We start from the raw sequence: 25,742 nt of genomic DNA on the forward strand, positions 1-25,742 counted from the left end.
TATGTAATCGAGTATTTTATAGTGAACAGTGTTATGAAAAACATTTACGACCAGACTCGTATTCAAAAAATTTTTCAGTTTGTAATCGAATTAAAAAATGTAATATTTGTCGTAAAGTCTACGTCCGTGACAGTGAACATTTGTGTGGTTATTATTATTGTGCACCCTGTCAAGACCATAAACAACCAAACCACCTGTGTTATATGAAGCCACGTCCGATAAAGCAGAGTGTCCGTAAAGAAAAAAAAGTTAATGGATTTTTATTTTTTGATTTTGAAACACGGTCTGAGCTGAGATCATATAAAAATAATAAACAATTAAAAATGCATATCGTCAATTATTTTTGTGCGCAAATAGTTTGTGAAATTTGTTCGGAGTCAGACGGTACAGAAAATTGTCATTGTAGTGAGACGCACGAATTTACACATCAGGGTGATGATGCCATGGAAAAATTTGTTGATTTAGTTTTAAAGTCAAAATCAAGATACTCAAAATTAATTTGTATAGCTCATAATGGCGGTGGCTATGATGCTCAATTTGTCTTACGTGAAATAATCAAGAGAGTACCAATAACAAATATTCAAACAATTGTTAAAGGAACTAGACTTACATTAATATCTTTCGATAACGTCAAATTTATAGACTCGCTGAATTATTTTTTCATGCCATTAAGTGCGTTACCAAAAGCTTTTGGAATCAAAGAATTGACTAAGGGTTTTTTTCCTTTTTTCTTCAATAAACCAGAAAATCAAAATTATATTGGCCCTTTGCCACCTAAAGAAGACTTTGGTGTGCGCGCGCTGACTATTGAAAAACAACAAGAATTTGATAAATGGTATAATGAACGACTTCAGGGCCCACCATTTGATTTCAAACGAGAAATGGCGATGTATTGTAAATCTGATGTAGAATTACTTAAGAAGGCGTGTATAACATATAGAAAATTAATGATGCAAGTAGGGAATGTTTGCCCATTCACCGAAGCTTTAACTGCTGCATCGACTAGTTTATTAATTTATCGTAGAAATTATTTAAAAGAAAATGAGGTGGCACTGATTCCCAAGAATGGATATAGGTTAGGTGACATGTAATCTACCATAGCTATACAATGGCTACTATGGCTCGAACATTCTCAAGGGATCAAAATAATTCATGCTGGTAGAGGGCGTGAGCGTAAAGTAGGTCCCTATCTGGTCGATGGCATTTCAGAAGATGGCAAAACCATATACTCTTTTTTAGGTTGTTACTATCATGGTTGTGATTGTTTTGAATTGATCAAAGATGTGGATGCAGATTTAGGGGATAATACAACGCTTAGAACGAGGCGCGAGAATACTGAGTACATAAATGCATATTTTAAAAAAGAAGGTTATGAATTGATTATTATTTGGGAATGTGATTTTAAAAGAATGTGTCAAAACAACGTAGATTTAAAGAATTTCTTGAAAACAATTGATAATAATTTTTATAAAGAAGCAATATTGCCTCGTGATGCTTTATTTGGTGGGCGAACTGAAAATTTTTGTGTCTCACATACTGTTACTGGTTCTGAAAAGACATACTACGTGGACGTCACATCACTTTATCCTTCGGTATTGAAGAAAAATATTTACCCGCTAGGCCACCCTAAAGTTTTTGTTCTGGATGATATACGTGAGCTTTGTCCAGATAATAACATAAGTAATGTGATAGGATTAATTAAATGTCGAGTTTTGCCACCGCCCGATTTATATATACCAGTATTGCCAATGAGATGTCATAAAAAATTATTTTTTCCACTTTGTAACGCATGTACATTAACTTTAAATCAAGAAAATTGTACTCATAATGAATCAGAACGAGCACTTATTGGTACTTGGGTATCTGAAGAGTTGAAAGTAGCGGTTGAGAAAGGGTATAAAATTTTACAAATAAAAGAAATATGGCATTGGGATAAAACAACTGAATATGACCCGAAAACTAGAACTGGTGGTCTATTTACAGGTTATATAAATAAATTTTTAAAAATAAAACAAGAAGCTAGTGGTTGGCCTGTAGAGTGCGTTGATGACGCATCAAAACAAGCATACATAGGTAATTATAGTAAAGTAGAAGGAATTGATTTAGATCCAACGAAAATTGAAAAAAATCCTGGTTTACGTCAAGTTAGTAAAAATAACTTGAATTCGCTTTGGGGTAGGCTAGCAATGGATAATATTTCGGATATGTACAGTATTATTCAAAATATTCAAGATTTTAATAAAATTATTGAAAATGCCAATATTAAAGTTTCTTGCATAACTATTATCGATGATGATACACTATTTGTCAATTGGAAATATGTTGAAAGTTGTGATAGAACTGATAGCTCAACTAATCCAGTTCTAGGCGCATTCACGACTGCGCATGCGCGCTTAGAATTATACAAATATCTTGATAAAGTTCAGTCACGAGTATTGTATGTTGATACTGACTCTATAAATTTTATTTCTGAGAATGAAAATGATAAACTGCCATTAGGTAATTATTTAGGTGATCTCACTGATGAGCTTGATGGTGGTTACATAAAAACTTTCATTTCTGGGGGCCCTAAATTTTATAGTTATATTGCTGAAAAACCCGATGGTACAATAAGTAAAGTATGTAAATTAAAAGGTGTGCGCCTTGACGTTAATGCTCAAAAATTAGTCAATTATGATAGTATTAAGACTTTAACTGATGGTGAAAACGACAAAATTATTGTAACTTGTGACTCAATACGTAGAACTAAAGAACATGATGTACATACAATATCAGAATCGAAAATTGTACGTGTTACCGGACCAAAACGGAAATTTACGGGTAACATGAATAATACATTACCGTATGGTTATAATACTATGTATAATAGCGGTAAAAAAAGACATGGGGGCTTAACTACTGAGTATAATACTAGCCTGTATAATACCAGTAAAAAAAGACCTAGGGACTTAACGACTGAGTATAATACATGTAATAATACTGTAAATAAACGTGCTAAATATGTTATATGAATAAATCTTGAATAAAAATGAATTGTTTAATGTTTTTATTGAATATACACCCACACCAAATTTTTTTTTTCAGTTATCATCATGGCTTGGCAAATGACACATCCATTTAAAATTATTATTTCAGGACCGTCAGGGGCTGGTAAAAGTGTTTGGACTAAACGTTTCTTAAAAGAATTATCGGGATTATGTGATACTGAATTTGACCGTATTATTCTATATTACGCCGAATGGCAACCTGTGTATACTGAATATAAAAATGTTGAATTTCAAGAAGGGTTACCAGACATGAAAGATTTTAATGATATTAAAAAAAAAAAGTTAATCATAATGGATGATTTAATGCGTGAAAGTAGTAGTGGTTCATCTGTATTAGATATATTTACCAAGGGTTCACATCACCGTAATTTAAGTGTATTATTATTATCACAAAATTTATTCCATGGGGGAAAATTTTATAGGGAAATTTCTTTGAATACAAATTATATTGTTGTTTTCAAAAATCCTCGTGACAAAGCTCAAATTTCTCATCTTGCTAGACAAATATCCCCATTGAATACAAAATTTATTCAAGAAGCTTATTTAGATGCTACATCAGCGCCACATGGTTACTTATTAATTGATTTGAATCAGTCAACACCTGAAAACATTCGTATTAGAACATGTATTTTTCCTAGTGACCCTGTAAATTATGTGTATGTCCCAAAACAAGTACGTGATATAAATAATAGTGATCCATCTTTAAATTTACCAGTTGTACATCTATAATGTCTGACAACACACCAAAGCGGGTGCCTTTGAGAATACTATTTGATCGGGAAAAATACAATATTATTAACATCACTTGTTCATGCTAATCCAAAACAGCGTCGAGCAATACTTCAACACAGTGATTCTAAATTTATTCATTGTATTTGTGAAATCATTTTGAATTATTTGAAAGGGGTTTTACCAATAAAAGATAAGGAAAAAAGGAAGCTAAAAAAATATAAGAAAATTTTGAGACAATTAATTTCAAAAATAAGTTGGGCATCTAAAAAGAAAATTATCATAAAGCATTGTATTGGTATTTTAGCCTTATTAATTACGCCTATAATAAATCTTTTATTTAAAAATTTGGCGTAAAATATGGAGCATACACGTAAGATGGCCCTCGTACCTCACGATTCTATAAATAAACTCAAGTCGCTTGAAAATGAAAATCATGCATTAACAAGTATCCAAACACCGGGGGATCCAACATCACGGCTTGATAAAGAACTTACAAAAATTTTAAATTCTTCTAAAAATGATGCTGAAAAATGGAGTGAATATCGTGAGTTATTTAGGCGATTTTTATTTTTTAATAGTGATGGTGACAGACCACATACAAAATTAACATATAAAGATATCGATGATACTACAGAGGATTCATCGTACCCTGTCGAGAATATAATAAAAAGTGTTCCTCCGCGATATCAGCAAAAAGCTAAGGCATTAATTGATCATATTAACACTGCGGATATAGATAAGCGTTTCAAATGGGATAAATCTGGACACATAAGTATAAACAACAATAAAATACCCAATACAAATATTGTTGATTTATTGAATGATGCTTTACGTTATCGTAAAAGTCATAATGCTGTTGGTCAAGAAGAATTTGCAAAGTTTCTCCGTGGTTTAAATACTCCACGTAATTTTGTAGGTAATGACAATTTCTGGAAGTCACCTATCATTTCAGAAGATGAAGATGATGAAGAGACAATATTGTTTTCAACGCCATTAGCCGACCGCCCAAATCACAGAGTTAGTAAAAGACTTGAGCCGCAATTTCCGGATGGTGAGCAACCAACTACTAGTGGTGAACCTGAAGTATCATGGCAAAGACTAAGCCCCGAAAAGAAAAAGTCAAAAAAGACCTCATAAATACTAATGAGAAAAATATAAAAAATAATACACCCATTGCAAATATTTATTATGATTTATCAAATCCTGTTGCTTATACTGGTGCACGTAATATTGTAGCAAAATATCCAGATTTAAGCGATAAAATAAAAGAGTATTTAAATTCACAAGACGCGTATACATTACACAAACCTGTCAAACGTAAATTTCCGCGTTTACATTATAATGTATCAGGCATCGATTCTGTTTGGGAAGCTGATTTAGCAGATTTGAAAAGTATAAAATCAGAAAATAATGGTATAACTTTTTTACTTGTTGTTATTGATGTATTTAGTAAATTTTTATGGATTGAACCATTAAAAAATAAAACCGGTCCTGAAGTATGTTCAGGATTTGAACGTATATTTAAAAAGAGCAATGGCCGTATGCCTGTTTTTTTACAGACCGATTCTGGAAGTGAGTTTAAAAACAAAATTATCCAAAAGATGTTAAGCGATGCTAATATTTATTATCGAGTGGCAAGAAATCCTGACATAAAAGCATCAATTGTAGAACGCGTAATACGTACAATAAAAGAACGTATTTGGCGTTATTTTACACATAAAAGAACACATAAATATATAGATATATTACAACAAATTGTCGATGGGTACAATAATTCTATTCATACATCGATTAAAATGACACCAGCTGCAGTGACGATAAATAATTTGGAAATCGTTAGAAAAAATATAGAAAGTCGTTATGATGATGAAAAAATAGTTGATCGATTTAAATATAAAGTAAATGACCGTGTGCGCATCAGTACAGCGAAAGGTGAATTCCAGAAAGGATATACCCCTTCATGGTCTCAGGAAATATTTAAAATAACGAAAGCTACATCACGTCAAGGCAAACCGATTTATGAGTTAGCCGATTTAGCTGGTGAAGTTATTGATGGTATGTTTTATGAGGTTGAATTGTCTCCAGTCAACAAAAACATTGAAGAAAGTGTATTTAAAATCGAAAAAATTCTAAAAACACGTGGTAAAGGCAAGCGAAAAGAATATTTTGTACACTGGCTGGATTGGCCATCGAAATTTGATAGCTGGATTCCTGCAAGTAATCTACAATGAATAATGACAGAAATTTTTACCTCACACTTGTTAGTAACAAAAGTACTGAATTTTATCCTAATAATAATGCATCAGAATTTAGTATACAACTACCACGTGAAATCAATTTGGAGGGCGAGTGGGTTGTTGGTCTCTGTGATATAAATATACCTATCGGTTTTTTACATGTCTACTCTCAAGAAGGTTGTATAGGTGTTGATGTAACACAGTCGGGGGGTATTACGATATTTTTACCTCATGGCGTTTATCAAAATACTGAGGCAATAATTAATGCCTTGAATGGAGATAAAATACTGAATCAACATTTTGAATTCAAATTTAATTCCCAAACACGCTTTACCAGTATAAAAAAAATTTGTGGTGAAACCTGTGCTTCACATTCAATAACACTAACAAAAAAATTGTCAGATATTCTAGGCTTTAATTACATAGAGCGTGGATTATTATTTTCCAAAAAAATTGTTATACGTCTTAGTGAAAAACCAGCCAGTTTGTTGAGAGCATTGCCAAACTTATTGTATGTTTATTGTGATATTTGTTCACCATATATTATAAGTGATAAAAATAAACAAGTTTTAAGAATTGTACCTTTTGATAGTAATGAATATAAGTATGGTGGAAATTATAATGTGAATTTCCAGCCTTATTATTTACCAGTAATTCAACAGACTTTTCAAACAATATCATGTATTATAAAAGATTCTAATGACCACATAGTCTTATTTGGGGATGACCCTTTGACCATGACGGTTCATTTTCAAAAAATCGATTAATTATGTCAATGTATTTAAAGTATTATGACAATCAAGTCGGTGGTGGTGGTGTAACAACTCATCAACGTCAATACATTACTTATAATCAGCGAGGAAACGGTGTTGGAGGTTTTCTCAAGGGATTGTATAGAACAGTATATCCTATATTACAAAGAGTAGCTAAACCTGTTGGTGAAGAGTTGTGGCAGGCTGGAGTTAGTGTATTGGATGATGTACTAACCCATAAATCTGATTTTAAAAAATCATTAGAGACACGATTAAAAGAATCTGGTCACCGACTCAAACGTAAAGCAGTAGATAATTTAGAAACATTGTGGAATAACCGTGGGGGTGGTAGTAGTAGTCATAAGAAAAAGCGGCGTCGAAAAAATATTCAAAAAGGCTCTGGTATTAATAAACAAAAGGGTGTGATGAAGAAAAAACGTAATCAGAAAGGTAGTGGTCGTCCACGCGTCAAGAAGCAAAAATCTCGTTCTAGAGTCCAGAAAGGTGGTGGTAAAAAAAAGAGGAAAAATATAAAGAAAAATAATAAAAGAAAAAGATCAATAAAAAAGAAAAATAAACGTAACGTGTACAATATTTTTTCTTAAATAACCAAGTCTTTTTTACATAATAATTCGTGTGAGTGTACAAAGTCGGAGCTTGACTTATTTACAATACCTCCAACACAAACAACGATCGAAGATTCTACGTGGGCTTATTACAATCCTATTAGTTCAATGAGTGATGATTCGCAAATCGAATTTCATGTACCTGGAACAAGTGAGGAATATATAGACTTACCACATACACTGTTAAAAATTCGTGCTAAGATTGTGGATAAAAATGGGGCAGTAGCACCGGCAACTGACGCTGTAGGCCCAGTTAATTTAACACTCCACAGTCTCTTTCAAAAAGTTGATGTATTATTCAATCAAAAATTAGTATCAGCTTCAAATAGCACATATCCTTACAGAGCATACATTGAAACAATTCTTAATTATGGATATGATGCAACAAATCGTCCTCTTCAACTAGCGTTATGGTATCCTGACACTCCTGGACGTATGAATACAAATAGTGTTGTTGCTGCAGATGCAAAAAATGAAGGCTTAGTTGCCAGATGTGTTCATACAAATGCCGGAAAACAATTTGAGATGATTGGGCATTTACATGTTGATGTATTTAACCAGGAAAAATTTTTATTGAACGGGATTGAAATGAAAATTAATCTCACACGGTCAAAACAAGAATTTTGTTTAATGGATGCCTCAAACGACAAGGATTATAAAATACAAATATTAGAAGCGTCATTGATTGTACGCCGAGTCAAGCTAAATCCTCATATTATGATTGCTCATGCAAAAGCCTTAGCGAAAACGACAGCTAAATATCCCCTTACTAGAGTGGAAGTCAAGAGTTTTTTACTCACCGCAGGAATCCTTGGAAATTGTCTCGACAATATTATTATTGGTACTTTACCTAAGCGAGTTGTTATTGGATTTGTTGATAACCAGGGCTTCAATGGTAATAGGCTCTATAATCCATTCTACTTCCAACACTTTAATATAAATTTTCTATGTCTTTACGTCGATGGTAAACAAATACCTGGAAAACCGTTGCAGCCGACATTTTCCAATAATATATTTGATGCTGAGGCATACCATACACTTTTTTCTGGTACTGGTATTCATTTTGGAGACCATGGCATGCAAATAGATAGAGATAGCTATAGAAAAGGTTATACGTTATTTGCTTCTGACTTAACACCAGATCTTTCCGCACATAGTGCTGGTCATTGGAACTTAATTAAGAGTGGTAGCCTACGTATTGAAGTACGCTTCAGTGAAGCTTTGGCGCAAGTCGTTAATTGTCTTGTTTATGCCGAATATGATAATATTATCGAAATAGACTCCAGCCGTCAAGTTATAATGGATTATAGTAATTAAATATAAAGAAGTGTGAAAATAAAAATATATATTAGTCTAAGCAGCGCAGAATAGCGTGATTCATCTCATGGATACTCAACAGCTAGCTAGAGCTTTACCGTATACAGATATCTCTGTTGGTGGAATTTATCCTGTAGACAAACTTCCTTTTGTCTGGCCAAAGCCGTGTGCAATAATTGCAAATACAGACAATCATAACCAGCCAGGATCTCATTGGGTCGCATTATTTATCGATCATTTTGGCTATGGAATATACTTCGATAGTTTTGGACAAAGACCTACCGATCCACGCTTCAGCTATGTCCTTAGAAGGAACACTGTCTGTTACAAGTATAATAATAAAAGGCTTCAAGATTTTTCGTCTAATGTGTGTGGTTGCTATTGCATTGTTGCTCTACATTGGTTTTTCAATGGCGGAAATCTTTCGAGTTTCCAACGCCTGTTTGGCGACGATACTAAACTCAACGACAATACTATAATGACAATGTATAAAAAACTGATTCAAAAAAAAAATATATTTAAAAATAAGCGTTTCCATTTTCTCCGAGGTAGTGGTGCAACTGTACAACATTCTTATTGTAAATTTCGTTGAATAAATAAATAAATAAAATAAATAAAATTGTTTTTTGTTTGAATTATTCCCTCTCCTTAATTTTAAAAAAATATATATAAAGAGAATTTTAAAATTGATGTTTAGTTTAAAAAAATGGCTTCATCAACAAGCATGGTGATGGCAGAACACATCGAAAAACGTACTTGGTTTGAACGTGGTGAAAGATTATTGTATCGTGTAGAATCCAATCGCCGTGAAAGTTTTGAAACATGGCCGTTAGCTCATCTTTTAGATATTTTTGAATTGGCTCCTGCGGGATTCTATTATACCGGAGTTGGTAACTTTGTATGTTGTTTCGAATGTGGAGTTAAAATTAACGATTGGACTTTGGGTGATAATCCTTGGCTTGAACATCATCGAAACAAACCAAGCTTGTACGCCGAATACCATGTGGAAATGTCCCTGTTGGCATCCACCCTGACACCGTGGCTGTACCTACTTTCTACCCTTATCGGAAAAATATTTCTCCTGTAATTTCCATATATTTAATACTACTATATTGCGCATCGCCTATGCTTTCCCATAAGTGGAACGCTGGTTCCTCAAACGGTGCAGACAATCTCTCTGTCGCAGTCCTTGGAAGATTTAGGCAATGACAAGAGTGGGGATTCGGCTTTCATACATGCACAATGAATTTGTGTGCGTATTATTTCTGTATATGTGTTGAGCTATTCCGAGTTCTGCCGAATCCCCACTCTTGTCATTGCCTAAATCTTCCAAGGACTGCAACAGAGAGATTGTCTGCACCGTTTGAGGAACCAGCAAAATCGAGCCCCATGCGCAATATAGTAGTATTAAATATATGGTAATTTCACCATCATTCCGTTATTCATATTATTCAGCTGCGGTATCAAGACTTGAACATCGAGAATTTTTAAGTCTTTTTGATTATGTACCACCACCGTACCCTGATCCACAACCTGAGATTGATGTTAAAACTGCCAAGGTTCGACAATACTTGACTTATGACGTACGCCTGAAATCATATGGATATTGGCCTAGGCACATGAGCCAGACAAAAGAAAAGCTAGCTGAGGCCGGATTTTTCTACACTGGTATTGGTGACTACGTTCAGTGTTATCACTGCGGTAATGGTATAAAAGATTGGCTCCCAAATGAAGATCCATGGGAAGAACATGCACGTTATTTTAAAGAATGTTATTTTGTACGTGTTATCAAAGGACAAGAATTTATTGATCATTTTAAAATACCTCAAACCGATGATCAACCATCAGACGATGAGGAAGAAGCAGAAAGTTTGACAATCAAATCGAACTCAATAGTCATTATGAGAAATATACCTACGGATTACCACAGTATAGATGAAGATATTGAATTCAAATGTAAAATTTGTTTTGAAAAAAATTTAGGTATATTATTTTTACCATGTAGACATTTTGTTTCTTGTGGAAATTGTTCAACTGATTTAAAAAAATGTGTTATATGTAGAGCAGATATTGAAAACAACTGTACAACTGTACGACCAATTATTTCATAAATATAAAAATAAAAATAATTTTTTAAACAAATATAACCTGTCTTGTAAATTATTTTACCTATTCATATACCCATGTTGTAAATTAATCGACTTAGTCAATTACAAGCCGTGATTCAGTCAATACCATGGCGTTTACAGCATTTTTGATTTTTTCTGTAGTTGTGAAGATAATTGAATCGAGAATACAAACACCGGGTTTGTATTATGATCATATCGAAAACGTGCGTCTAACGAGTAATAGTCTGCAACTTACATCGTATATCGATGTTGACGATCTTCTCAATTTTTTACCGAATATTTTACCTTTGCGCTACTTTGATGCTGATTTGGGCGGGGGAGGTATTTATACTAAAGAAGACCCAGGATTGGCTGGTCTACATAAAATATGTCAAAAGTATGACGCAGATAAAATTGTAGAAAATAATTGTGACTTTGTATCACGACGCCTTCCTCTTTTGGAGCAGCAACGAAAAAAAATCGCAATGTATACAGAACAAATTAATTCATTATTTCATAAAGACGTTATAAAAACAAAACGTAATGAACCGATCTCTCCTATCGTGGGTGCAATATCAAGCTCTTTATTTGGGATTCTAAATAAAGACGATGCCAAGATGATTAACGAAGAAATCAATAAATTAAAACGTGATAATAAAAAAACAATTTCTGTTTTGAATAATACAACTCATTTATTACAAACAGAGCTACATACAGTGCAGACTCGATTAAAAAACAATGACGGACTTATCAATTATTTTCGTGCACAAATGGAAGAATTTAGTGTTGGATGGAAAAGCAAGGATACACTTTTATGGAAAGTTCATTTTGAAACTATGGTAAATCTCGAACGTACCTGGCTTCAGAATATAGAGCTGATTTATGATGAATATATTAATTCCTTAGAACTTGTAATTCAAATCGACTATTTTGCTAGACTCGGATTAATCCACCCTCGAATAATGACTAGTAAGAAAATTGAAGATTTTTTGCGTCTTTTTTTACAAAATAATAATAATCAGTCTGTACTACCATTATCAATAAATGAAGCGGGTATTGATGGTCTGCGGAAAATTGCAAAAATATCTATTGCCTACCATGAGAGACGAATTTTACTGAGTATTATGAAACCTCTACTATCACCAAAAATTTATTCAATAGATGAAATCCATCCAGCACCGATAAAACAACATACTTTTCAATCACATATTGCTGCATACATTAAACCTAAAAGTTCTTTGATTCTTATAGCCCAAGATAAAAGTGAATACAGTACCAACGTTAATATCCAGGCATGTCAATTTTCACCAGTCGTACCAACATCTTTTTGTACTCACTCTTTTTCTTTACAAGATACAAGAAATATAAATTCATGTGAAATTAATTTATTAATGACAAACAAACAAGATAATATGTTAGATTGTGATATTCAATTTTATGAAAATCCTCAACCGAATTTTATTCAATTATATAATGAAAAATGGTTATATAGCATGGTTGAAAATACTGAGTTACGAGTTATTTGTGGTGATGACGTGAAAACCCGCAAACTAAATTATACAGGTATAATAACTGTCAATAGTGGATGTAGAGCCCGTATCGACTCTGTGACATTAGTCGGGGTTCCTGGCATATCCCAAAATAATGATAAAGTCCTCCATCCCTATATTGGTGGATATGATTTTTTAAATTTAGTTGAAGGCATAAATGAAACTAATAAAACAGCGATTGAAAAAATGATTGTCAACTCAAGTCCTCTAAGTCTCAAAGAAATTGTAAAGACATTAAATGCTGTGAAATTTACTGTGACTGAAAAAGAAAAAATTCACGACACTCACCTAAAAATTTTACTGGGTCAAATATTATTAGGACTTGTTCTTTTGTACCATATTTTAAAAAAACCAACATTGAATTGTTTTTACACAATAAGAAAAAAAATTAAAAAATTCAACGACATAAAAGTTGAAAATGATGTTGGATCCTCAGACAGACCAACCAACACCGACATCTACTAAAATCTGTAAGCTCTCCCACTCTTATTTTTTAAAAAGTATAAAAGCTTTCGAAAAAAAGTTTATTTTATCAGTTATTCAACATGGCTCAATACGACAGGGTTCTCGTTTTACCATATACAACTGGACTTAATAAATCTAATACAAAATCATTGTGTGTTGGTCTTGAGTGGACAAGTGGCGAGTATTTTAAATCTGCAATATAAATTATAGCCTGTGATACCAAAAGAAGTATTTTTTTGGATAACGAAACGCAATGGATACCGTTGACCAAAATGTGTTCTTCATTTTTGAAGTGAAACTTCTTTAGAATGGGCAGTAAAAAAAAAAAACAAAAGATGGATGCAACGAAAGTAACGGTATGAAGGTAAGTAATTTTAAATTATTTTTTATGTTGTTTTATTTATTTATTCCCTTGACAACGATACGAAAAAATTTGTTTAAAATTTGTTTCAAAATTTTAGTTTCATGAAAGATTCAAGAGACAAAGGTGAATATTAAAGTTAAAACTTTTATTATATACAATATATAATTTATTATATTATTTTTTATCAAAAAATGAGTATTTAAAATTAATCTCTTAAATAAACAAATAATACACAAGATAATGGTTATTCAAGTGCTTGACATAATATGACAGCAACATCATAATCACAATACCGAACAACAATAAATAATATGTGGATGAAATGTGGTACCACGTGAACGTAAAGATAGTAAAGATGGTATTTTAGATTGTATAGGATTTCAAGAAACAATTAATGACATTGAAATATTATCAGAGAAATGTGACAAATGTACTGGTAATCCTAAATCAGTAAAAATTAAAACACGACCAGGTGCTATACCAATGTCTGATAATTTTGATAAGACTTGTACTGGTGGTTATAATAATATTTTTAAACAAATAATGAGTATCTAAAATAAATCTGTTAAATAAACAATTAATACACAAGATAGTAGTTATTCAAGTGCTTGACATAATACAACAGCAACATCATAATCACAATACTAAACAACAATAAATAATATATGTGGATAAAATGTATATAATATATGTGGATAAAATATATGTGGATAATATAGTAAAGATAGTAAATATCGTATTTTAGATTGTATAGGATTTGAAGAGACAATTAATGACACTGAAATATTATCAAAAACATCTGATAAATGTACTGGTAATCCTAAATCACTAAAATTTAAAATAGGACCAGGTGCTATACCAATGTCTGGTAATTTTCATGAGACTTGTACTGGTGGTTGTAATAATATTTTAAATCAAATAATGACTATTTGAAATGAATCTGTCCAATAATCAAATAATACACAAGATAGTGGTTATTCAAGTGTTTAGCTTGTTATGATCATGCTTGCCATGATCGAAATAAATTCAAGATCTTGAATTAATTTGTAAAGGACAAAAAAATGGAACAGATGATTAAATATTGAATTATTCAATGAAACAACACCAACAGGGGTAAATGATAATTTAATGAATGATGTACCAAGTGGAAATCAAAATAATAACAACAATATTGATCATATATAAACAACAGCAATCATAATAGAACAAATACACGGTGGTGGTGGTGGCGGCGATGATGCACTATTTGACATTCAATTTTTTTAACATCAAATAGTTCGTTTTGTTTTTTTTTTTTTTTTCTATTCAAATATTGAGGAGATAGCTACTAAATTAAAATCAAATTTATTTCCATTATAATTTGTATTAATTTTATTTATATTTTTCAGGCTGTAACATGTCAGATTACGAGGCTGAAATTGACTCAATATTCAATAATATTCGAAGCTTAAGTCATCTAAAGTTGATATATCGGGAAAATATTAAAAGATATCATCCCGACAAAAATCCTGAAGATAAAAGAGCACCTGAAAAAACTCAGTATTTCATGAATATATACATATATACATAGAATAAAAAGTATACATGAAATAGTAATGGAAGTGTTCGGCTGACTAGTTGTTCAATAAATAAATATTTATATAAAACTAGCTGATTAACCCGGCTTTGCTCGGGATTATTTTGACAATTTTTGAATGTTATCATTTGTTTGAAAAAAATTGGAGCTAGCTAGCTTGAAATAATATTCCCAACTTACGGTTGAGAGTTGAATATATTTCCCGTTATTCAATTTTCGATTTTTTGGTTGCAAATGAAAGCCGGAAAAATCATCTATTCCGATGAATTTTCCAGAATTTTCGTGCTCATTTTTTTTTTAGATAATTGATATCAAAACTGGAAAATTCAACACCTCGGAATAGGTACAGAACACATATTAACGCTTGTAGTTGAAAGAATTTCTTCCAATTATTGCTGAGTCAACTATCAATTTGTTCTATTTAACAATACGGATTATTAAAGCAGTTATAGATCCCTTTTCTCCTAGGGATTCAGTGGACATATAATTTCAAATGGTGTTCCTTGTTTCTCTGCTGTAGTAGTATGTGTGTGTCTATCCAGATAGATTACAGACACATATACTCCTAAGAACCTGCTAGTATAGTGGTCATACTTTGGAAAGGGGGGCATTGAGAATATTTACTATAACCATATGTAGAAGGAATTTACTTCCAACCTTAATTATTTGAATAAAATTAACTTTTTTTGAATGAAATAATACGGTATAATAATAATTATTAAATAATTTCGCACTGCCATTTTTATTATCATTAAAGACAAAATTAATGGAAAATCTAAATCAAGGTTATCCATTAAATAAATTAGTACGTACTCACTGACTGAATTTTATTATTCTTAACGTTAAAAATATTTTTATTTTAATACACAGTTGATTTTATATTAACATAACACATTTCCTTTGAACCGAATATTTACCAAAGTTTTTAAGCTTGCCCTGGTAGAAATATTTTTCCTACTTTTTCCAACTTTCTCTACTTTTTTACGAAAATGATCCATGGTTCGAAAAAAGTTGGAAGTTGGAAAAAATTGGAGTAAATTTTTGGTTGGAAAAAAGTTGGAGTAAATTTCAGGTTGGAGAAATGTTGGAAAAAAGTTGAAGTAAATTTTTGGTTGGAGAAAGGTTGGAGAAATTTGTCCACCATTTCTCCAACCATTGGTCATTTTCGTAAAGAGGTGGAGAAATGGCGGAGAAAAGTTGGAAGAAAGTTGGAGAAATATTTCTACCAGGGTGCATCTTTATTTTGACCTACACTTCTATTAATCTATCGGCTTGATGATTTGTAAGCTAGTTAGTTTAAAAATATTATTGTTATTTTGTTTTCAATTTTTCGATTATGTTAAAACGCAAATAGATAAATCATTTGAGACTATAGGGCGTTATCTCTCTTTTTTCAACTCTGTGATTGTATCTATAAGTGCATAGCAGCCACTACCGAAGCGCCGCTTGTTGACTTGGGTGCGTAACGGTCTATAATTAATAACTCGGTTGTTTATTAAGATAGGAAATCGAATAAACGCCTATAACGATCTGCGAGATAAGCTCTTTTATTTAAAAAAAAAATCACGATGATCGGTTGGGTAGTTGCTGAGATTATTTTTAATTTGGCTTTGCTTTGGATTATTTTTACAATTTCAGAGATGTTATCGTTTGTTTAAAAGAATTAAAGACTTGCTAGTTCTAAATAATATTCCTATTCCACTTGAGGTTGAAAGTTAAATAAATTTCCCGTTATGTAATTTTCGATTTTTTGGTGGCAAATAAAAGTGTATTTTTTTTTAATTTTCCTGCTAGTTTTTTTTTTAGATAATGAATGTCAAAGTTGACAACTTCAACACATAAGAATAGGGGCAGAATACATATTTACTATTTTTTAATTATCAGTTTGTTTTTCTTTACAATGCGGATTACATACTATTGGATCCAAACTTTGTTTAACGATGGGGTTTACTTTCAACCTTAAGTATTTGAATGGAATTTTGTTTTTCAATTTTTTGAATGAATTAATAATGTATGATGATATTTATTGAATAATTTCGCTCTTTCATTTTCATTATCATTCAAAACAGAATAGGAAATCTAAACCAAGGTTATCCGACAAAGAAATTATTATGTACTCACGGACTGAATTTCATTATTTTGAACGTTAACATTTTCATTTTATTACACATTTTTTATTGATAACACATTTCATTTAAACCGAATATTTACCAAAATTTTTAAGCTTGTTTTGACCTACACTACTTTTTATCTATCGGCCTGATCATTCGTGAGCTAATATTATTGTTAATTTTTTTTCCATTTTTCGATTATGTTTAAATGCAAATAGATAAATCATTTGGAACTATAGCGCGTTCTCTCTCTTTTTCCGCCTCTGTGATTGTATGAGTGTAAAGCACCCACTACCAAAGCGCCGCCACAATGATCGGTTCGGTAGTTGCTGAGAACATTAGCAACAAAGTTTTTCATTCTCACATTTATATATATAGATTATAATATTCTGTGTTAAGTTTTTGAATTAGAATTTTAATTACATAGAACCTTAATATTATAACTAATCAATAAATTTAAAAATTTCTATCATAATTGTTAATGACTGAATGAACATAATAGTTCACTCGGAAGGAGCAGTGCCGTAACAAGGGGTGGGCAAGAGGGGCAACTGCCCAGGGCGCAGTGTAATGGGGGGGCGCACTTGGAGGCGCGTTACGAGAAAAAAAATATTTTTTTTTAAACAATTAAAAAAAAAAAAATTATATTTTCAGAAAATAAATTGACTACTGTCATTTATGATCATTCGGATATTACATAAACATGATTGTCTTTCTAAATTTGAAGATAATCGTCCTTATAATTGTTATTTTTCGTTTAGAGACACTCGTCCTAAAACAATATTCAAAATGCAAAATAAAACGTAAAATAAAAAATACTTAATAATTTCGATTGAAATTTTTTCTTTGTTTTATCTGACAACGGCCAAGACACGATCCTCTATACTCTAAAATTCTACCTAATTCTACCTATTACTAACATCGTATTTTAACCGACTTAATCACGAACGCAAGTTAACATAATGGAACGATTTTTATTCTACTTGTATTGACTATATGCTAAAGGTTTGCCTATCATTTTTTTATTGACATAAATTAAGATGATTATGGCAAATGGCTGAGAAATTAATTCAGATTACGAATTTATTTATTTAGTCACATGCTTTTCTTATCAACATTTCCCACAATTGATTACTGAAAAAGCTGTTGGCAAATGTTGCTAAGGAAAGGATGTTACCAAATAAAATGATTTATAATCTAGATTAATTCCACAGCCATTTGACACAATAATTTTGATTTGATATATAAAATAATGCTTGGGAAATAATCTAGATTATAAATTAATTTATTCGGTTATTTATTTGTACTTTCCTCAGCTAATTTTGCCGTAATTATTTTATTAAAAAGCTATTGGCAAATGTTGCTAAGGAAATAATGTAACCAAATAAATAATTTCTCAGTCTAGATTAATTCCCAGCAATATTTTCTATATTAAATTAAACCTATTGTGCCAAATGGCTGAGGAATTTATCTGGATTTCCAATTAATTTATTTGGTTACATCCTTTCTTTAGCAATATTTGTCAATAGCTTTTCAATGAATTATTTATGGCAAATGTTGCTAAGGGAAAGAATGTAACAAAATAAATTGACTATTAGTCTAGATTTATTCCTCAGCCATTTGACACAGAAATTTTTATTTAATATAAAAAAAATGCTGAGAAATTAATCTAGATTTCAAATTAATTTATTTGGTTACATCCTTTCCTTAGAAACCTTTGTCATAATTAATTAATAAAAAAGCTATTGGCAAATATTGCTGAGGAAAGAATGTATAACCAAATATATTATTTCCTAGTCTAAATTCTTTAGCTATTTTAGACAATAATTTCAATTTATGATAGGAAATATTGCTAAGGAATTAACTTAGACTAGGAAACAATATATTTGGTTACATTCTTTCCCTAGATACATTTGCAAAATACAAACTCCTTCCGAAGGAGAGCGAAAAAGACAACTAGTCAAAAATATATTAATGCAACGAGAGATCTTTCAATTACTATTTATTAGAATTACTAAAGAAGTTTCACTTCCCTGTGCGTACAATAACACACATCTTTTTTTTTTTGGTATTATGATGGTGATGATTCAAATCCACAATTCAAACTCAAATACACTCAACCAGTGCACCTTGGGGATTTAACTATAAGTTTTCCAACCACAGACCATAAACGTGAACGAGGTATTCTTTTTGTACAAGGGAATATCCGTTTATTATTTATGAAAAAAACTTTAAAGACATTATCCTATCTTGGACCATGGGTAGCAGCTTGTCAAAAAATATCAACTCATTATCCTGCAGATATTTACTCGGATGGCATTATAAAATATCTACGAAAAAACTTTGGAGGTGTACGTATTCATAAAGAAACTCTTCAGCATTTTTTACAGATGACTGTTAGGAACCATTTATTTGTGGAAATACAACAATCCGTTTAGGACGACACAAAACTTGAGCCGGGTTTTATGGACCCATGTTTGCCTTTATTGTATAATGATATTTTAGTCAAGAATTTTGATCAGTTATACGACTTTATTTATCCGGCAACTGCACCGAACAGTTTAAATCCTGTGGAGTATCGTGGGCCAACACCTTCTCATTATGTCGATCATATGGAGAATGACGCTGAATAAAATAAAAAAATAATTTTAAATAATGTATGAATGAATTGTATTTGAAAAAAAAAAATAAATAAATAAAAATAATGCCTTGTATTCCAAATAAATAAATAAATAATAATAATAATAAATGACTTGCATTTTAAAAAAAAATAAATAAATAAATAAACCAAAAATAATAATAATAATAAATGATTGTATTTAAAAAATAAATAAATAAATAATAATAATAAATGATTGTATTTGAAATATAAATAAATAAAGAAAAAATAATAATAATAATTAATTCCTTGTATTTTGAAAATAATTTGACTTGTATATATTTTTCCCCACCCACCTCTATAATAATAATAATAATAATAAGAATTTTTGATTTATCTGTGTTTTCGAGAAACTACTTCAGTCTTTATTTGGTCGTCATGGATATCGCTATTGTTGTTCTTGGTTTTGTAGAAAAAGATTTTACTTTTTCACCAAAAGAAATTTCTGTGATTGGTATAAATGAAAAAATAGCTGGTCATTGGCTATTAACGCCACCTTGCGACTTTACAACACTCTCAGCGTATGGTCGTTATGAAAACCTGAAGCGTACCCGTAGACTAAAAATAAATTGGTTCGATGGTGAGTCTGAGGAAGTACAAGTCATCAAAGTTTTAAGGACCCTTGCCTCAAAAAGCAGAATTATTTTGAGTTCTGGCAATGAATCCTGTGAATATCTCGAGAGAGTACTATGCACGGCAATCAGAGATGTTGATAAAGAGAAATTTTGGCCTGAATTCATCAAACAATTACCACCGTCAACAACCTGTATTCACCATGGGTTACAGCAAGAAACAGGATGCGCCCTCCAAGTTGCGCGACAAATAAAAAAGTGGATGAACAATAGATATGAATTTGTTAAACAAAGAAATTATGAGGAGGTTGTTGCTATACCAGAACATTTGAGTACACCTCGTGAGCCTGAAATAGATTATCCTGGAAACATACACAGTGTGGATGAAACTGATGTTTGAAATAAAAATTGTAAAAAATAAAAATTTGAGAAAATAAAAATTTAATTTATATTTAAAAAAAAAAAAAAAAAGTCTTGAAATTTATTTCCATAGGTTAAGAATAGTATTATATATTTTATTTTATATTTAAGTTTTGTTTTCAACCAAAAAAGATTAAGAAAAGTTCTATACACCATGTCTGAAACTGACCCAACTATGTAACTATAAAAACCTCTCACTCCCACGCATTGCTTTCTCCATAAGACGTTTTTCTATCCGAGTCCTTATGTTATTCCTTACTCCAGACGTCACCCATGCATTTTTACTACGCGCCCTTATTCATTCATCCTATACCATACAACCCCATGCATCCTATACTATATACATTCACACACATACCTCTCTCTCACACACATACCTCCCTCTCACTCCTATGGTATTTTATTTTTAATGCACAACACACACGAGGGGGAAAGGAGGGGGAACCAAATTCCCGGAATTCGCCCAGAAGAGCCTCCTTCTACTCACAGCTAAAAAATGGATTAATACTCTCGAAAGAGACTCTTTTCCAAGTCTTGAGTCCTTTATTAATTTTTTGACAAACGAAGCAATTTGTTTGTCACAATTTAAAAGAAAAGAAATTGAGGTTATTGATATAACAAAAAATACACAACCCCCTCAAAAAAAGAAACGTTTCAATAACAAATTTGTGAAAAAACCGAATAATAACCTTTCACACTCAACACTTGCAATTAATACCTCAAATAATAACACTTCACACTCAACACTTGCAATCAATAACTCGAGTAATTGCATTCTTTGTAATGACCAGCAGCATCTTCTTTATAAATGCGAAAATTTTAAAAAGATGTCTATTCCTGAAAGACGCGAGATCGTAAAAAAGGCCAATTTATGCGAAGTTTGTCTCCGATATCACAGAGGAGAGTGTTTTTTAAAAAATCAGTTCTCATCAAAAAAAGAGACTGGGTCAGAAGGAGGTTCGAAGAGATCAGTTTTGAAAAACCAAAAGCAAAACACGATATTTTATGCGAAAGCCATTTTATTAATAATATTAAACGTGACCCTAATGGTCGATATATTGCCAGGTTACCATTTATCAAAGGCGATCGTACGCTTGGTTACTCTAGAGCAGCAGCCTATCGACACTTCCATGCGTTAGAAAATAAATTTTTATCTAAACCAGAATTAAAATCAGAATATTATAAAGTAATGCAAGAATATCTTGGACTTGGTCACATGTCACCTGTCTCAGATGATTCTGAGCATAAATATTATCTACCGCATCATGCTGTGATTAAAAAATCCAGCTCGACTACTAAAGCTCGAGTAGTCTTTGATGCATCTGCTAAATCAAATAACAATAAATCACTTAATGATATTTTAATGACAGGTCCTACTATTCAAAATACCATCTTTACTCAATTGCTTAAATTTCGCTCCCATAAATATGTCCTTACAGCTGACATTGAAAAAATGTATCGTCAAATTCTATTTCATGAAGACGATCGAGCATACCAAAGAATACTTTGGCGTGTGGGCGATCAAATTAAAACTTTTGAATTAAATACAGTAACTTTTGGTGTAACCTCTTCTCCATTTTTGGCTATACGTACCATTCATCAATTAGCTGATGATGAAGCAAATCATTTTCCACGTGCTGCGCATATTCTAAAAAACGACTTGTATGTTGACGATCTTTTGACGGGTGCAAGTAATATATCAGAAACGCGTCAGCTTCGTGATGAAATCGTTAAATTATTAAAACGTGGTCAATTCAATATACGCCAGTGGGCTTCTAATGAGCCAAAAAATGAGCAGATTTATCCAATGTCAATGTTAATTCTAATTTTTTACTCGATAAAAATTGTACCTTAAAAACTCTCGGTATTTCATGGGAAGCAAAATTTGATGTAATTAAATACTCAGTAAAATCTATTGTAATACCAGAAAAAATTACTAAAAGAAATATTTTGTCCGAAATTGCAAGAATATATGATCCCTTGGGACTAGTCGGGCCAGTCGTCTTGCACGCAAAAAAGATTATGCAAGAAATATGGCAGGCTAAGGTTGATTGGGATGAATCCGTCCCCATTCATATATATACGTCCAGTAACATAGGTTATGGTGCATGCCTTTTTATAAGAACGACTTTAGCAGACCAGTCTATACATTGTAGACTGTTATGCGCCAAATCTAGAGTCGCTCCTATAAAACAAATAACCATACCTCGCCTTGAGCTTTGTGGAGCTCAAGTATTGACTCAACTATATAAAGAAGCTTCAAGCTCTTTCAATTTTGTACCGTCAAAAATAATTTTTTGGTGTGACTCTACTGTTCTTTTACACTGGTTGAAAACTCCGCCTAACCTATTAAATGTTTACGTTGCCAATCGAGCAGCTAATATTCAAGAATTGTCTGAAAAAGCTTGTTGGCGTCACGTAAAATCTGAGGACAATCCAGCTGACGCTCTATCACGAGGTCAGTTGCCTCAAGTATTAGTTGACAACCAACAATGGAGTCTTGGTCCTTCTTGGCTTCAAGAAGCTGAAGCCCAATGGCCTGAGCCCATTGAAATTCTCGATAAAACTAATTTAGAATACAAGAAAAATGTCTGCTTAATTATTTCCGAGCAACATTTTTCAATAATCAATTCCTTAATAAAAAATTGCTCGACTTATCAAAAATTGTTGAGAACATATGCGTATGTACGAAGGTTTATCCTCGCCTTAAAAATACACTGTTCTAAGACGGATGATAAATCATCTGAAATACTTCAAAATAAAATTTTATCAAGTCGAGAAATTGCTCAAGCTGAGCATGAGCTTTTAATCTGGATTTAAGGTGTATATTTTGAGACGGAAATTAAAATTTTTAGCTCGCAAATTCAAAGTAAAAATACACGATTTAATAATCTATGTCCATTTCTTGACGAGAAAGGCTACGCGTAGGTGGGCGTTTAAAACGAGCAAAAATTTCCTATAATCAAAAATATCCTATTTTATTACCGTCTAAAAATTATTTCACTAACTTAATTATAAAAGACATTCATTTTAGACAATTACACTCAGGTATACAAACTACCTTAAATGCCATGCGCCAACGTTTTTGGGTACTTGATGGAAAAAATCAAGTACGCCAAGTCATACGTAAGTGCATGACTTGTTTCCGCTTTATAGCTGAAGCAGAAAAATTCAAAATGGCTGACCTGCCTGAAGATCGAGTCAATGCCCGAAATGTATTTAAAAATGTCGGTATTGACTATTGCGGTCCATTTTTAATAAAAGAGAAAAAATTCCGTAATACAACTAAAATAAAAATATATGTATGCGTCTTCGTGTGTATCTCCGTAAAGGCAGTACACTTAGAAGTAGTTAGTGACCTAACAACTGAAGGTTTTTTAGGAGCGTTGCGGCGATTCATTGCAAGACGGTACCCCTGTTAAAATTTATTTAGATCACGGTACCAATTTTATCGGTGCGAAAAATCAATTAAAAAAATTATATAATTTACTAAATTCTGATGAGCATAAACATCTGGTGCATAACTTTACAGCGTCACATATACCACGAATATCATGGAATTTCATTCCACCATTATCACCTCATCAAGGGGGACTGTGGGAATCCACAGTAAAATTATTTAAACATCATCTCAAACATGGTTTTCACGAAAGTCTACAGATTTGAAATTCGGTTTTTTTGCCTGGTGACAGCGGGCAGGATCCCTAATAGCACTTAAGTCGAACTTTTCCAAAATTTTGACTTTGAAAAGAACATTAAGGTTTTTTTCTATTTCTAGGGAAAAAGGTATTTCGAACATGGTTTTCACGGAAGTTTACAGATATAAAATTCTGTTATTTTGGCTGGTGACAGCCTGCGTGATCCCCAATAGCACTTGAGTCGAATTTTTCAAAATCTTGATTTTGAAAGAAAGTTTGAAGTTTTTTTTTCTATTTCTGGGGAAAAAATTATTTCAAACAAGGTTTTCACGAAAAATTACAGATTTAAAATTTTTTTTTTGGGCTAGTGACACCTGGCGGGATCCTCATTAGCAATTACGTCTAACTTTTTCAAAATCTTGATTTTACAAATAATTTCAAAGTTTTTTTTCTATTTCTAGGGAAAAAATTATTTCGAACAGGGTTTTTACGGAAGTTTACAGATTTGAAATTCTGTTTTGTTGACTGGTGACAGCTGGCGTGATCCTCAAGAGCACTTAGTTAATTTTTTTTTAAATCTTAATTCTGAAATGGATTTTAATATTTTTTTCTATTTCTAGTGAAAAAGCCATTTCGAACATTAATTTTACGAAAGTGTACCGATATGAAAATCTTTTTTTTTGGCTAGTGACAGCTGGCGTGATCCCCAATAGCACTTGAGTCTAATTTTTTAAAATCTTGATCTTGAAAGGAAGTTTGAAGTTTTTTTTTCTATTTCTAGGGAAAAAATTATTTCGAACAGGGTTTTTACGGAAGTTTACAGATTTGAAATTCTGTTTTGTTGACTGGTGACAGCTGGCGTGATCCTCAAGAGCACTTAGTTAATTTTTTTTTAAATCTTAATTCTGAAATAGATTTTAATATTTTTTTCTATTTCTAGTGAAAAAGTCATTTCGAACATTAATTTTACGAAAGTGTACCGATATGAAAATCTTTTTTTTTGGCTAGTGACAGCTGGCGTGATCCCCAAGAGCAAGTGAGTCGAACTTTCTCAAAATCTTGATTTCGAAAAGAATATTAATATTTTTTTCTGGTTCTAGGGATAAAAATAATTTCAAACATGGTTTTCACGAAAGTTTACAGATTGAAAATTCTGTTTTTTTGGCTAGTGACAGCGGGCGGGATCCCCAATAGCTCTTGCGTCGAACTTTTTTAAAATCTTGATTTTGAAAAGAATTCAAAAGTTTTTTTTCTATTTCGAGGGAAAAAATTATTTCGAACATGGTTTTCACGAAAGTTTGCAGATTCAAAATTCTGTTTTTTTGTCTAGTGACAGCTGGCGTGATCTCCAATAGCACTTGAGTCGAACTTTAAGAATAATAATATTTTTTTCTGGTTCTAGGAAAAAAATTAATTCGAACATGGTTTTCACGAAAGTTTACAGATTTGAAATTCTGTTTTTTTGGCTCAGGACAGCTGGCGTAATCCCGAATAGCACTTGAGTCGACCTTTTCCAAAATCTTGATTTTGAAAAGAACTTTAAGGTTTTTTTCCATTTCCAGGGAAAA

General features: G+C 31.9%; 1 protein-coding gene across 1 annotated transcript; it reads left to right on the forward strand.

The window, feature by feature from the left end:
• The first annotated feature begins 1,409 nt into the window (after positions 1 to 1,409).
• Positions 1,410 to 3,011, forward strand: LOC122850483. Its single transcript, XM_044149624.1, has one exon. It carries the CDS (start codon positions 1,410 to 1,412, stop codon positions 3,009 to 3,011), a length of 1,602 nt encoding a protein of 533 aa, XP_044005559.1.
• Positions 3,012 to 25,742: the final 22,731 nt, after the last annotated feature.

This window comes from Aphidius gifuensis, linkage group LG2, assembly GCF_014905175.1.
Source record: "Aphidius gifuensis isolate YNYX2018 linkage group LG2, ASM1490517v1, whole genome shotgun sequence".
Lineage (NCBI taxonomy): Eukaryota > Metazoa > Arthropoda > Insecta > Hymenoptera > Braconidae > Aphidius > Aphidius gifuensis.